We start from the raw sequence: 15,936 nt of genomic DNA, 5'->3' as shown, positions 1-15,936 counted from the left end.
GGAGGGTCCATCTGACTGCCAGCATTTCATTCCTTTTGCTGTGTGATCTACACTCACCCGGGAGAAATCTGGAGTTTCAGACATTTCCTAAAAGGGAGGCAAGAGCTATGGACTGACCATCTAACAAGCAGTGTGTTCTGCCCTCCTGGTAATTACAGTTCCAGCTGGAGAGGAATTGGCATTCTGATATACATAGATATGGCTTCTACGGGAAGGGTTATTGTGAGTTGGTCCCTTTGAACATACTCAATTCTGGATGCTGCTGACAAAAATCCAGTGGCTGGAGCTGCACAGGTGAGAGCACAGTTCTGTACCATGTGACTCCATGAGGGCCAGATCTGCCATCCCAGGAAGGCCTGCTTGAGCTGCCAACCCTTGTTGTCAACTGTCCCTACAGGAAAACATTTCTGAAATGACCCAAGTTACTGATGTCATGCAACAAAGATAACTACATAATGAAAACCTGGAGAAGGCAGGGTGTTTAAGTCATTTTTTTAAATGTTATTATTAATGCCTTCATATAAATTCATCATAAAATCTCATTTCAATCCCAAGTACAATAGCAAAAAAGGAAAGGTGGTAATGTTGTACCCGAAATGAAATCAGAAAAAGTCAAAATCACTATGAAAAGACAAAGGAAGAAGTTAGAGCCATATTTAAATATTCAAGAGACATCGTGAACAGAAAAAGGCTGTCGATAAGGTCTTAGCAATCTTTTCCTTGACTATGAGTCAAAACTCAGAAGGCTATTGTAAAAGAAAATCTATTTCATATTTTCTTCTGATTTTATTCTACAATGTGGATTTTATCTTTGGACTCTGTGACTTTAATGAGAAACAAATCTTCCCAAAATGTTAACATTAAATATTTAAAGCATCTACTGTGACTGAGAGTAGAAGTGCAGGAGTTAAAAAATGATGCTCTCGTTGAATCAGGAGTTACAATAATGTGCTATAAGGAGTCATATAAGCAGGATACGAGGGGAAACTCAGCACACTCCAGGGAGACAGACCGCCCTGCACCAAATGGACCTCTCATCTATTTGCATTAGGAACTTGCTAGGTCCTTAGTTTTGCACATAGTTACCGTTTGGGGACTAAGTGGCAACGTCTGCTCGGGACCCGAAAAGCAATTAGAGAATTTCCAAAGCCATGGCTTAGCGTCATTATCTTGTTGAAGCCATCCAGGTGTTCTACTGCAGGAGTTCTCAGTTCCGTTTCCTTCCATCATACAGCCACACAAAGTGGTTCAACATGCTTTCATCTTTCTTGTCTTTCATTCTTCCACCCTGTTAAGTAAGAGATTTCATCGTTAGTTATACACATAAGTACAAAGTTTACTATTAAAATGTGAGTCTGCAACTGTATTTATGGTGCAATGGCTTCCAACAAGTCAGATCTTAAGGAACTAAAGTAGAATGGCTATCAAAGCATATTATAGGTTACTAAAATTTGGTAAACCTAGTTGACTGTTTATGTTTGAACTCTAACTGTATCAACCGGATTTTTTAAAAACTAGAATCTTCCATTCCTCATGTTCCATTGTTCTTCAAATAAAAAGGAACTCTGGATGAGCCCTATTTCTTTCTATAAACAGCCATGCTTGACAGAAGTAGCCAAATCTTGGGACACCTGCATGTCCCTGAGTGTAACCGCTCCTCTTCACATGGCTGGAGCCAACCTCCTCCAGCCCTGAGTTGACTTTTTCTATAGTTTTTCCTAATTCTTATTGACTCTCTCTCCCTAAAGACTCTACTTATGAGAGTAAAAGTATTAACAGTAGAGAAGATGTAATTTTGGTCAAAGAACAACCACATGTCCTCATTACCAATTACGTTAAGATTTTGACATTGGTTTAAGAGCAGCTTATCCCAGTGTCTTTGATAATGAGCACAGAGGGTTCAAACTAAGTGACCTCTGTGGACTTTGAATTTGATTGTGTTACAGAACAAATCAAACCAAGTTCTATTTACTTATTATGACAGTGGAGTCTGGTATACCACCAAAAATCTAACAGAGAAATCTCAAGTCCCAGATGTACTGTATCTACTCCGAGGCAACTACACTTAAACAGTACAGTAAGAGCAGAGCAAATCAATAATAGCCATTGGGCATGGAGGCAGCCTGCCAAGGGCAAGGACAACCGAATCCCACTTCCAAGTCTTCCAACAACCACCCACGCTTACCTACCGTGGCCATCTTGAGGTTATCAATTTATGTTTCAGAAATTTACTCTGGGCCTCTAGAAAAGGATTTGTTTTAGTTATCTCTCTGATGAGATGCTGTTTTCAAGTGGTTTAGTGTCTACATAGTAAGGTGAGGGGCAAGATGACCATACAAGAATATATATGTAAGAGCAGATTGTATAAAGCAGGGGTGGGCAAAACCAGCCCTCTGCTTGTACCTAAATGGCCTTTGAGCTAAGAATGTATTTTACATTTTTTTAATTATTAGAAAAAAATTAAAATAATGTTTTATGACACAAAATTATATGAAATTCAAATTTCAGTGTCTATAGTTTATCACGACATGGCCACAGTCACTTGTTTTAAGTACTGTCTGTGGCTTGTTTTTGCACTACAATTACAGAGATGAGTATTTGCAACAGAGACTTATATGACCCACAAAGCCTAAAATATTTACTATTTGGCCCTTATGCTGAAGCCACAAAACTTCATTAAACTTTGGTTTCTTCCTCTGGAAAGTGTGGCTGATTCTTCTCCTGTCCCCTCTCACAACATTATTGAGGGGGAAAAAAACTTAGATAAAGGAGCCCACCATCTGTTTGTTTTCACCACTGTATCGCCTGTGCCAAGCACAGCGCCTGGCTACTTTGGAGAGACTAAGTAAATATTTGCTGATAAGGGAATGAATAAAGCTGTTTACCTAGTATAGGAGTATACAGTTAGGAGTTAATTGGGATACGTAGATGGAGTTAACTGCCACAATGTTAATAAATCATGGTACTTGTTTTTCCTATTAAATACAGGTCTTATATCTCCCCACAATCTCTTCTAGATCATGAGAATTTGTGATGTTCAACAGGCTCTCGCAAACCTCTTCAAGGCCAATCCTGAAAGTGTGCTGACAGGTAGAGTACAATATAGTTTACTAAGCATTGTTACTTAACACTTCTAAATTCAGCAAATATTTACTTAGTATCAGTTATGTGGCAGGCCTATGCTTGGCACAGGGATACAATGATGAAAATGACCAGACAATGAGATCCATTTTATGTAATTTTTTTTCCACAGTAAATCTGAGATAGACAAGAGAGCAATTGGCCACATCTTACAGAGAAGGAAACAGAAGTTTTGTAATTGCCCCAAATCACCCTATTAGAAAAGAGGCAGAACCAGGTCTGTCCACCTCTTTCTACGACACCAAGGTGACTTCACTATTTCTCAACACAGGTAACAGAAAGTACAAATAAATGTACTATTAACTTGTTAGTGACCTGCACCTGGAAATTTTCCCAAACATTCCTGGGAATGCCACTAAGGGACTTAGGTAGCCAAAGCAAGTTTGGTTTGAGTGGAAGTCTCACTTCTGCCATCATCTCTCAGTCTTTGAGCAGTTAATGGTTGAGAGCAGACTCTGAAGTCAGACTGGCTTGCCTACTGATCCCCATTTCTGCCGCTTCCTATCTGTGCAGCTTTGGATAACTCACAACTCTCCCAACCTCAGATCCCATCTGTAAAATGGGCCTGATAATAACAGTAGCGCCCTTATAGGGCTGTTGCTTGGATTAAAAGAGATAATCGAATTAGAAACTTTAGCAGTGGCCTTCTCTTAACACCCAATCTAGTCCTCAAAGGCTACCCCACCACATCCCACCTCACAGCTCTTTTATCTAAATTATCTTGTTTATTTGCTTGTTTTTTATTATCTGCTTCCCCCACTTGAATATAAACTCCATGACAGCAGGGATCATTCGCTCTTATTCATTTTTGTATCCCCTGCCTCTAGCACAGTGCCTGGCACTTATCAATAATTGTTGAACGAATGAAGAGTTCAATAAATACCTAGTAAGACCATTTAAATTAGGTTTCAATTTTTACCTTTCAAACATGTTGGGAAGTCCAAAAGACACAAATGTAGCCGGAAAGCTCTTGGTAATACCACAAAGGTGCTTGGGAAACTCTTAAAAGGTATCAAGGTGTCGCGTTACAATTAGTAGTGGGAGTGGCTTAACCCCTAAGAAAACTCAACACTATCTGTCAAACCAAACGCTACACCGTAGCGTGTTGGGAAACTGAGGATGTAAAAAGCTCAGCGGGGGTGCAAAAGCACGCGCCCCGTCTTCCTCTCCTAACCTTCCAGTTGTGCACACTCCTCTGGAAAGGCTGCTTTCCACACCGGGAGGGCCCGCAGGGAGCAGGGAGACAGGTGCGGACGGCGAGCCAAACACCCCACCTCCCAAAAAGGGCAGCAGCGGCGCAGCAGTCAGTCTGGAGCGGACGTGAAAGGGAGACAACCTGAACCTTTAGTGGGAGCCTGACTGGTTGGCCCCAGTGCTTCCCCTAGGGCTGGTCAACCTCCCCTACCCCCTCCAGCAATAGGCAGAGGAAGGGGGGTCACTGTCTCCTCTACCGCCTGGCGGTCCCAGAGCAGTGGGCCATTCAAGAGCTAGTTCCCAGAGCTGCCAGCACACTCACCTCAGCCGCCAGCTCCACCTCCGCTCACATTCCGGCCCCACCGCCTTCCCCCCGCCCCCCCAGGCCCTTTGTTTTGATTCCCGACTCCGCCGCTCCCGCCGCCGCCGCCAAGCGCACCCTCAACTTCCGCTTCCGCACCGCACCGCCCCTGTCGCAAAACCGACGCCCTTCTCTCCCTCTCGCCCCGCCCCTTCCTCCACCCCTCCCCCGCCGCCGCGTCCTCCCCGCGCGGGGCGTGCTGGGAACCCGGGGGGGGCGGGGCCTCGCGGCCCTGCAGCCTCGTCAGGCTCAGTCCCCTCCCGATAAACCCCTAAATAGGGACCTTCCCGGGGGGCGACCCCGGCTTTTTTGGCAGAACCCCCAAGTTTAAGAAGGTCTTCCTCCTGGCTTATAGTTGTGGAGTGGAAAGGAACCTGAAAGCGGAGAATTCGGGAGCTTGTGAGGTGGAACCCGGGGAAAAACCTGCCAACCAGGATTTGGTACAATTCAGTTCTTTCGATCTTTTGAGGGAAAGCGACTTAAACGGGATTTCGATGAAAAACCATCGTTTTGCCTTTCTCCCCCCCCCCTCTCTCTGTCTCTCTCTCTCTCTCTCTCACACACACACACACACACATATTCATCTTGTCACGTGATTTTTTTTTTTTTTTTAAATTAAATGACGCATATTTTCCACACCATCCTTAATCTAGTGCAACCTAGTGGCGAGTGGAGAGAAAAAAAAAAAACTGCCAACTGAGCTGACCGCCAGGCCCTTCCGGCCCTCAGGGTTTCTCGCATGGTTACGACCCAGCTGGCAAAGATCAAGTGTGCGAACTAAGACGAGGCTGGATGTTGTCACCAACAATTAAGAGGTCCTCGTGTCTTTTGTAAGATAAACTGATTTTTAAAAGCCCTGCTCCAAAGCTCCTTAAAGAACACAACTTTTCTAGTGACAGGTTGGGCGAGCAGAAAGGAGACCTTAATAATTGCAAAAGCCTTGTGAAGCCAAGGACAGCTTTTATTTTAGGTGGATAGATAAGCCACGTTTGGGTTTTGTTTTGTTTTGTTTTTCTTTGCCTCACAATCTACTTTTACCTAAAATTAAAAAACACACACACAACAATTTTTTTTTTTTTTTAACTCCGTAGGCACACTGATCATTTGTGAAATTGCCAGCTGCTCACGATTTCCTGTTGCAAATTAGGAGACAAAGCATATCGCTACCTGTGAATCTAGACATAGTTTAGGATGTGCTATCTGAATACCATGGAAAAGTTTACTTCTGAAGTTTGGCAAGAAACAGGTTCACTTGGCCAAAGACTCAGCAACTAGAGATGGGCAAAAGAACTTTTTTCCCCCCTGAAGTCTGCAGTGTGAGGCAATTTCATTAGGCAATTTGCAGTAAGTGGGGTGAATTTCAGGGGAAGCTAATACATCCCTATAGACATCCTTGTAGAGGTGTTGTGGAGGGCAAGCTCAAACACGCAGCTGAAGAATCCTTTGTGATTGAATTACAGTTTCCAGTAGGCAGATGACAAGTACACACACATCATCTGCCTGCTTAGGTATTTATTACTTCTGAGTAAATCTTCATTGGATCTGTGTGTGGGGAGTATTTTCCAAGTGGGAATTAGAACAGATGGAAAAGCAACCCGGTTTCTTGCGTTTTGTTTTTTTTTTCAAAGTACCAAACCAATATGCTTCTCTTTAGGGATGTTTTTCTTTTTTCTTTCTCTTTTTTTTTTTCTAGTGGAGTATCTCTGAACATAGACCACAGTAACTAAAAATATAAAAAAGGAAACAAAATAATTGTGGGTTTTTTCATTGCTTTTTAAAAAAGAGGGTTTAGCCACAAAACATTAATAAAGAAAAAGCAAACACGTTTTGTTTGAGTTTGCTTGGCATTCTTTCAAGTCCTGAGCTGTGCCTGGTCTCAACAGGTTAAATGCAGTAAATAAAAATGAATCAATCATACAAAATGGAAAGCAAACGAAAAGTCTAAATTACAAATAATTTTTAAAGAAATGCAATTTTTTTTTTTTTTTTTGTAGAAAACTAGCCTGAGCAGAGTACACTAGCCCTTGGAAGCAGGTAATTATGAATCAAAATACAATTTGATCTTTATGAAAGAGTGCTTTAACATTTTTAAGATATATTGTCTTAAGCATAGCATCTGTTAATCTTATTCCTATTTCTTTGCTGGTCAAACTCTTTTCTCAGAGAGTAAGAGTAAGTTTCAGTTTTTTTCCTTATCCAAATTATAATCTTCATATTTATGAAACCAGGATGTAGATTGATTTTTGTGCTGTTTAAGCAGCTACTTTACATTCAATTCAGCTCCTAAATTAACCTGGCTGCCACTAAAGGAGTTTCTCCCCCATTAACTTCTGTCTATGTTAGGTTAAATTTAATGTCTTGAAATGATAAGTTATGAAAGAAGGACTTAAGAGAAACCAAGTTCTGCTCATTCATACTCGAGTGCTACAAGGAAACTAAATTGAATAAACAGAGGTTAATGTGTTAAAGTACCAAAATTTCCCATTCGTTTTTAAGGTTTTACCTAGTGATATTTACCTAAACTCCTATTCCTGAAGAATATTTTAACGACAATCATTTCAATGTCCTCTCCCCTTTTTCAAATGGAAAATGAAATTGAAAAACGAACTAGTTTCAATGACTTGTGTCATTTAGTCAGGACTGGTACCTCATCAATTTGTGCTTCAGTTCATCTGTAAACTTGGGTGATAATTCCCTGTCCAGAAACCTCACAGGATGGTGAGGGTCAATAAAATTCTGGAGTGAAAGAAAGCATAAAAGCGAAAATGTCAAGAGTATACAAATGATGTATTAGTGTTTAGTACCTGGGACCCAGATGGAAGTTTCCCGAAAGACATTTGGGTACTTTCCTTAACCCTGTTGATGTAGGTGGTGGTTCCCTTTTGCGTCTTTGAGCGTCAGCAACTAGCAAAGAGTCAAAGTAGAATTAGAGAAAAGTCATTCTTAATCATGGCAGGGAGGCAGCAGGGATTCTGAGTATGGTTGAAATCCTGAGTAGCTGAGATCCCTTTGTCTCAAGGTTAAGTGCTGAAGAACACGTGTGGAGGAGTCAAGCTGACCCAGCTTTAAAGCCTGATTTAAGAAATAAGACCTTGGGCAATGCATTAAACTTCCCACACCTTAGTTTTCTCCGCTTTCAAATGAGGACAATAAAAGTGCTTTCCTGTGGTTCTCATCATTTTGGTCTCAGCTCTCTGTTGTCATCTCCTAGAGTGGCCTTCCCTGACCATTTTCTTTGAAGTGACTCCTCCCCAGCCCCTTTCTAACACAGGACCTTGCTTTTATCATAGCACTTATTGAAGTCTGAAAATCGTTTTAACTTTTTGTTTGCTGGTTTAGTGCGTTCCTGTCTTAATACTGTAAGCTCTTTGAGGACAGGCATCTTGTGTGACATTTATTTTGTTATAAGCATGAACGCTCAATAAATAATTGTTGGTGAACATTTAAGATTGCTGTGAGGATTAAATGAGAAAAGCCGTGTCAAGAAGTTAGCGTTGTGCCTGATACATAATCAATTTAAAAACTCATGATCACTTAACTAATACGTTAATTACCTAACTATGGGTCAGGCACTGTTTTACAAATGCCAAGTTAACTCATTTCTCCTCTGCGTAATCCTACCACGAACCCCCTTTTATAAATGAGGAAACTAAGTCACAGAGAGGAACTTGCCCAAGATCACACAGCTAGAAAGGGGCAGAGCTAGGATTCAAAGCCAGGCTTGAAACCAAACTCTTATACACTAAGTTTTGAGGCCTTTGAAGAAGATAGTAATTTTGAAATTTTTATTGTGGCTGCAAAGGAGTGGGAAGAACGTGGGGCATTGGCTTAGCCTAAGCAGACCTGGATCTTTGTCTTTTCTGATTTGGGGGAAATGCTATCTGTGCCAAGGAGGAAGTCGTATTTTCTTGAAGTGCGTTGGCCCGCAAGTCCAACCCCGTTCCTCGGGTGTCCCGGGCGCAGCCAGCATCCACCAAGGCCGGCCAGGCCCCCGCCCGGCAGCCAGAGGCTCCTTGGCTCCCACCCGCCGCTGGCCGCCGCGTGGCCGCGCCCGGCCCTGGCCCTGGAAAAAGTTTCCAAAAGGCGCTGCTCGGCGATGATTGGCCGAGGCGGACGCGGTCCCGTGGTGCGGCAGCCAATGAGCGGCGCAGACCGCGAGCTTAAGGGCGGGGGCGGCGGCCCGAGGTCCGATCCGCGCCGCCCCCGGCCGCCACAGCTTGTGCGGCCGCCTCCTGTCCTCCCCCGCGGAGCCCGGGTAAGTGCGGAGCTGCAGCCGCCGCCGGGGGTGGGGGCAGCCCAGGGACCGCCACCGCCCCGGGGAAAACTTCTGCCCCGACCGGGCGCTCGCAGCGCTCTCCGGACCCTCGGCCGTCGCTGTACAGGGACCCTGCGGCTCCCCTCGCTTGCGCGTCTCTTCCCGGCCACCGGGTCTCCGCCGGTCCTGGACGCTGGGCTCGAAAATCCCGCTTCTCTGGAGCCTCCCTTCCTAACTTCGTGCCTTCCTATTCTTGTTTCTCGCGTCCTTTCTGGCACTTAGTCCTTGCCAACTTTCTCTCGCGCGCTGCCCTCCCCTCCTTCCTTGACTTCCTCTGTCTTTCTGCCCCCCTCGTCCCCAGTCCCCGCAGAAAGGCTGCTCTGCCTACCTATTCCCTCCCACTCCAGACTGTCCTTGAGTCCCCTATTCTCTTGCCCTGTTTTCTGCCCCTCCTCAATCCCCGCTACCCCCTTTCCTCTTGCTGCCCCCATCACCCCCTCATTCCTCCTGGCCCTCGTCGCCCACTTCCCCACCCTGCTTTCGCCCTCAGTGCAGGCCATTTTCCAAAAACCTCCTTCCTCCCGGCACCTCCCTCCCTTCGGGAACGTGTTTGGAACCGTCCCCTTCCCTCCGCTTTTCTCAGATCTCTGCTGCAGGACGGCTCAGATTTCCCCTGACAGCACTTTGGGGACGGATTGGATAAAGGATGAAAACGCTTATTCTACAGCTTGAATGCGGTGGCTGGGCTTGCCTGCCTCTCTGAGGTCATGGGAAACCCCTGCCACCCCCTGGACACCGATTTGGTGGAAGCTATTAATACATGACCTCCAGTCCGTCCAGGTTCTGTGTCTCCTGAGGGTCTGAGAGCTTCCTTCTTCTTTCTCCAGGGTTTGTACAGGTTGTGCCTTTTAGACCAAGGCCCGTTTTGACTTAAGGTCTGAAGAAATGGCCTTTGCAGCGTGTGCTGAGCAGAGATTTATCATTTTCTGTATTAGTTTTGTCTGTATGTTCTAGGATAAGATGGCATTTTAGGATATGGGTAGGGTGTTTTGAAGAGGAATTGAATCCCAGTGATTCCCAGAGCCGCTTGTTAACACACCCATACACACACACACACACACACACACACTCCCTCCCCCAGCACACACACTGGTATTCAATCAGTTTTGAAACTGAAATCTTTCCTCTTAGTGACTTTTGCATAGGATTAGATCCAGGTGATCTATGTCCTTAAAGTCTTGGGGGCCTCTGGCTGGTATTATGTTTTATCCCATTTTGGAGAACAGTTTCTTAACTTGGCTTATTCCACATTCAGGTGCTATTTTTGTTTCCAATGTGTTCTTTTGCGTTAGAACACGTGAGCCCAGAGAAATTACACATCCTTTCCTTACAAAGGTAATTTCCTAATATGAGCGCACCTGGGTACAGAACATTGGTGTCACCTGCTAGTATTGTTTACAGCCAGTACTGATAGATATAGGTGCTTTCTATCTACTCCCAGTTGTGCCTGGCACTTAGTAGCTGTTCAGAAATGTTTGGAAAGGGATAGAGGACGGGAACCACAGGAAGAAAAACTCTGTCCCTGGCATCTTGGTACAGTAGAATAAAATTATCCTGGAATAACAGTTATTCTATGTTTTTGTCCAAGTTGAAGCATTTTAAAATTTCAAAAGTAATATGTGCTTACTGTAAAAAATCAACATATATAATAGTATCAGGTATGAGTTCTCACCTCACTGCCTGCTTTACCCAGGTTCTGGTACGTCTTTTCAGATCCTTTATGCAAAGAGGGGGAGATGCATTTGTAAATAATAGTGGTGTGCTTTTGTAACATCATGAACTTTCTTTTATATTAATACATGCAGTTCTTCTTAACAACTGCATAGTTTTCCAGTCAGTCCTCTGTGGACAGTTAAGTTTCCAGTTTCCACATCAGTGTATGATGGTGTACACCCTTGAGCGTCTGTCCTTGCATGCCTATCTAAGTAGTTTTGTAGGTAGATCAGTGCAGACTTTGAAAACACAAAGACAGAAGCCAGACTTGCTGACTCTTGACTGATTTTGCCCCAGTGATGTCACCTCTGCAAAATGCAAAGGCTGCGCCATAACATAGAAGCTGTTGGAGCACGTGCTGGCATTTGGCACCTTTTTTCTCTCCCTCCCTTTCCCTTCAGCTCTTCCATTTGTTTTGATTGGGAAGGATTGGGGTTGGGGTGGAGAAGGGTGGTGAGTTAATTCCTGATGGTTTCTAGGTGTGTATTTTGCTCCTGACCAGCAGGCCTTCCCTTTCTTCACTCAGAGGGAAGCCAAGAGAGATTGCTTTGTTTTTTTTTCTAGTTTTGAAATCAAAGGTGTGTGTTTTCAGACTTTTCTAAGTTTAACCACGGAACACATGCCAGGAAAAAAAAAAAAAAACTTGGTGAAATACATTTTTGTTGGAGTAGTAGATCTAAGTTATGCAGAATAGAAATTGGATACTTTTTGAACCACTTGGCATATAGGCTGTGGCATATACAGTTGAGGTGCTCATTAAATTTGCCCACAATGCTGGGGCATGATGGCATGATGGTGTATTGAGAACACAAGTTAGGGGACTGAATGCCTGTAGTGCAGATGAAATAAATGCATGTAGTATTGGTTTTTAAGATGGTGGGTAAAGTTGTATATACTGTAACCAAGCATTAACACCTGTCTGTCTCAGTGCCTTTTAAAAGACTGTGGGCCAATGAAGCGAGTGAATTTCACTTCTAATCAGTCTGTTCAGTCTGTTTGCAACCGCAGGGAGACCTTGAACTTGAATTTAAAGACCCCCTCACCCCCACCCTTGCAGTTGGGTCTGGTTTGGATCTGCCCCTCACTTGCAGCTACTAGAAATGGCCACGGCATACAGTGTTTCTGCTCCAGCTTCCGCTTCTAAGAAACCAAGTGATTGTCTTGCTTACTCTTACAGTTGAATGGCTTAAAGGAGATAAAGTTATTTGAAAATAACTTCTTAAATGCCCAGCACACAGCAAACAGAAGGTGAGGATTAAGTTCAGTAGATAATGTTGGAAGAAGGGAACCTTCACAAGTCATTTTATCTGCTTTCTGTAGCAGGACAATGCACACTACAACTTTTCACATGGCAGAGGAATCTTACACTTGTAAGATTGCTGTTTCATAACATAGTGAAGTTTAGCTGTTACTTCTTCCCTCTTAGCCTGGAGTCTATTTTTTCTCTTCCCTGAGGATTGTTTTTAAAATGCGGGGAGTTTAGGTTGAAATGCCAGGCCTGTCGTTTTTGCCCTTTGGTTTAAGGAGTCAGAGATTGTGCAGCCTGTGACATAAGCTCAGGTCTCTGCTTAGTTTCTCCCCAGTCCCTGAAGCCCCAAACAAGATCCTTCCTATCAGCGTGGTTGTAATTAGAGCCTCTCCTGCACTGGAAGCGCCTCCTAAAACATCTCAAATTAATTTCTTTCCTGAGGATTAAGTTTTAAGCCTCATTGGCCATGATATCAGTGTTTTAAGACTTTTTCTAAAACTCCTAAGAGTGCAGGATGATGGTTACTAAACTCCAGTAAAGGTATCAGATGCCCCTTATTATGTGAACCTGGAGAGGGGCCCCTTTCCAGCATGGCGTCCTCTCCCCCACCCCCTTCCCATTAAGGAGAGGCCACTCAGGTGCTGAGGGAGAGAGGTTTTCCCCACCCTGGTAAGTGGCTTTACAGATGTAAGTCATAAACTAGCCTTCAAAGGGTCTCCTGCTTCTTGCCTTTCCTTAACCTGCATCTCCTTCCAGCCTGAAGCCCTTTGTGTATGCTTTCCACAAGCACTTACCGAGTGTCTGTTATATGCTGGAAACTGTTCTAGGCATTGGTGATTTAAAAGATGGATAAGGTCCCTATGCGAAACAACTGACATTCCAGTGCGGGAAGATAAACTCATAAACTGATCAAATGAAACGAGGGTTAATATGATAGTGAAGGGCTGGAAGGGGAATAAGGTGGGATATTCAGATAAAGTCTCCCCCAGGAAGACCTTACAGCTGAGATATGAATGGCAAGAAGGAAACCTTCTGGGAAGAGATCTGAGGGAAAAGCATTCCAGGCAGAAGTAGCAGGTGCAAAGGCCCTGAGGTTAGGCGGGCTTGATGTGTTCAGAAGTAATGGCCACACAGTACTCACAGTTGCATGAGCTCTGGGCTCTTGACGTTGGTTTGGTGACTGCCTGTGAGGTGAGATGTGGGCTCATCAGAGCTTGCGGCTGGAGCAGGAATATCAGACCCAGGTTTACAGTACTTCTTGCCATGTTAATTACTGTTATTTACACTCTATCCTTTTTACTTTCAGCCATCAAGGTCTATCGCCCCCATAATTTAATTAGAACTCTCTTGTGGCAGAAATCCAGCTGCGAAAGGGAGTTGATTATCTCTCACAACCATAAATCAGCTACAACTGGGTCCAGGTGTTAACAATACCATCAGGACCTCTCGGTCCTGTTTTCCTCTGTTTTGGCTTCATTTTCAGGCAGTCTCCTCTCGCGATACAAAGATGACTACTGGCAGCTCTGGGCTCACCTCCTACCATCGTAGGAACCCTAGTGGGAAGAGAGTGTTCTTTCTTTCTTTTCCTTTCCAGGTTTATGGAGGTATAATTGACATATAACACTGTGTAAGTTTAAGATGTACCCCGTGATGGTTTGGTGTGTGTATATTGTGAAATGATTACCACATTAAGGTTAGTTAACACCTCCAGAGAGTTTCTTTCTTTTCTGTCTTTTTTTCCCCAACAAAGCATTTATTAACTCATTTCATGCCAGTGACTCAGATTCAGAAGTTTCTCAGAGCAAGGGTGGTAAGAAACCCGTTTTGGGGGCTGGCCGGCCCCCCAAGAGTTTCTTTCTTGATAGCTCTTCAAAAGGCCTGGGCTTGGGTACTTTTTGTCTCAGCTTGGGTTAGGCCCACCTCTGAGCCAGTTACTGATACTGGAGGCTTGAATAGTTGTGTGCCTTCTCCCAGATGCAGAATTTGATGTCAAGTCCATGGAATGAGCATAGGGTCAGTTTCCCTAAGGGAATAGTGGGGTGCTGTTACAGAAAGATGGAAGAAAGAATCCTGGATTGGAAAAAATCAGCAACATTAACAGCTTTCTACTCTATCCAGCTTCTCTGCCTAGATCAAGCTTTCAGGGAAACTTCCCCAGAAGTAGATGAGTGGGAGGGAACATGACGTTTTCTGTGTATTGGGAAAGGGAGAGAAGCTAGGTAGAGAAGGTGTGCGTACAGATACTGGCAAAGAGAGAGTGATCAATGAGTACTGTGCTTGAATATAAGTACAATTGTTCACTTTCCTCCAGTGATCTAGAAGTTGGTGATGTGTCCATGTCAATCTAACATCTCGAGCCAAATGATTTGTTTTTTTAGCCTAAAATACAACTTGTTGGTTATGGCTTCCAAAGTGAGCAGTTGCATTCATTCTTTCGTCCCCAAGGATACACAGCAGACTGAGCTTCCTTGAAGGAAGGACGAGACCTTGGAGACATCTCATTTGGATTCCTGATGACCTTTGACAAGCTCAGAGCCTTAAATAAATTCAGAAAATAGTCTATCACATCGACAGGCTCTATCAGCAGAGTCTATAAACGGACAACTGTTAATACAATTTGTTCCCTAACTTCTGCTCTAGATATCTCAAGGTCCTCAGAGCCAAGGTTCTATCCTCCACTCCCTTCTCGCCACTGTCGAATTTTCTTGGCACACTCAGTTCTCCAAAATCCTATGAACTTCCTCTTCCTCACCTCCCACTTACTCTTCCACCGGTTTATTTCTCCTCCCTCCTCCACTGTGATGAAACTATTCTTGCTAACATCACCAGCGACCAACATTTCGCTAAGTCTCGGATAGTTTCCAGTCCTTATCTTCCCGGCTTCTGTATTGCATCATGGATACTGTGGAACGTTCCCTTTTTACCCCTTGAAACCGTCTACTCCCAGGACAGCTCACGCTTCCTGCTTCTCATCTCCTCTTTCTCCTTCGATGACAGTTTCTTTCTTGCCCACTTTTCAAACATGAGCATTCCTCAGAGTTGCATAAATAGCCCTTATTAGATTCTCCAGTGTTTCTGTCATAAGAAAAAGGGAAGAAGCAGCTACAAACTTATGACCCTTAAATTTGTATCATTAGCCCAGAATTCAGCCCTGAGTTTCAGATTCCATTTCGCATGTAGATGTGTCACAGGCATGTCAAACTGAAAACCACCCAACCTGGGTTCATTATCACTTTGCCCTAAAGACTTCTGATATTCTGCATCTCTGGTGATGGGGATGGTGGTGGCCCCCAGTTAACTAAGCTAGAACCCCAGGAGATGTCTCACCTCCATTTTTGCCTTATTCCCACCCTCTACTGTAATAAATCAGCAAATCCTGGTAGTTTTATCTATCCATAGGCTATAACATGCAGGTAGGTTATATTTTGTCTGGGTTTAGTTTTACTTTTTTGGCAATGTTTTATCATTTAATCCAATGTGAAGTTAGGAATTTTTTTTTCCCATTACAGATCAGCTCTTTAACCAGATGTGGGTAATAATTTTAAAACCTTCTCTCCTAGACACCATGTCACAAGAAGAGTGACCACGTCCCCCGTTTTCACAATGGAGGACTCGGGCAAGACTTTCAGCTCTGAGGAGGAAGAGGCTAACTATTGGAAAGATCTGGCTATGACCTACAAGCAAAGGTCAGTTATTTGAAGGCCACCCTGCTTTTTGTTTTCATAATGATGGCAGCATTTATTGTTGGCGTATTATGTGACAAACACAGTGAGGGCTTTGCATACATTTTCTCACTGAAATCTTCAAGTGTCCGTGAGGAAAGCCTCATCACCCCATTTTACAAATGAGGAAACAGCCTCAGTGAAGGCAAATAACTTGCCCACCAAGGTCACACAGACACTCAGTAGCAGAGCTAGAATTTGAACTTCAAAGCTGATGGTCCTAAGAAAACTGCTATTCCCA

The 15,936-nt window shown here is 43.9% G+C and overlaps 2 protein-coding genes across 11 annotated transcripts in view; one reads left to right on the top strand and one right to left on the bottom strand.

The window, feature by feature from the left end:
• The window catches only part of MARF1 (meiosis regulator and mRNA stability factor 1), a 32,257-nt gene extending 27,466 nt beyond the window's left edge, over positions 1-4,791 (bottom strand). For 2 of the 3 annotated variants that reach the window (XM_019710364.3, XM_019710365.3), the window contains exons 1-2: positions 4,658-4,791; positions 1,087-1,288 (exon numbers count right to left, since the gene is read on the bottom strand). In XM_019710364.3, the coding sequence (XP_019565923.2) occupies positions 1,087-1,230 (144 nt within the window). In that variant the 5' untranslated portion in view covers positions 1,231-1,288; positions 4,658-4,791. Of the gene's footprint in view, positions 1-246; positions 392-1,086; positions 1,289-4,657 lie in introns of those variants that run through there. The other variant, XM_019710366.3, reaches the window with a different exon arrangement.
• The window catches only part of NDE1 (nudE neurodevelopment protein 1), a 45,294-nt gene that overhangs the window by 3,672 nt on the left and 25,686 nt on the right, over positions 1-15,936 (top strand). For 3 of the 8 annotated variants that reach the window (XM_088801230.1, XM_019710368.3, XM_019710377.3), the window contains 4 exons: positions 3,018-3,090; positions 3,254-3,412; positions 6,691-6,730; positions 15,534-15,659. In XM_088801230.1, the coding sequence (XP_088657356.1) occupies positions 15,577-15,659 (83 nt within the window). In that variant the 5' untranslated portion in view covers positions 3,018-3,090; positions 3,254-3,412; positions 6,691-6,730; positions 15,534-15,576. Of the gene's footprint in view, positions 1-3,017; positions 3,091-3,253; positions 3,413-4,910; positions 5,137-6,690; positions 6,731-8,857; positions 8,952-15,533; positions 15,660-15,936 lie in introns of those variants that run through there. The other 5 variants (XM_019710369.3, XM_019710376.3, XM_019710373.3 and 2 more) reach the window with 5 other exon arrangements.

This window comes from Rhinolophus sinicus, chromosome 10 (genome assembly GCF_057876585.1).
Source record: "Rhinolophus sinicus isolate RSI-liver-muscle chromosome 10, RSI-T2T, whole genome shotgun sequence".
Classification (NCBI taxonomy): domain Eukaryota; kingdom Metazoa; phylum Chordata; class Mammalia; order Chiroptera; family Rhinolophidae; genus Rhinolophus; species Rhinolophus sinicus.
This window is presented reverse-complemented; position numbering and strand designations above follow the sequence as displayed.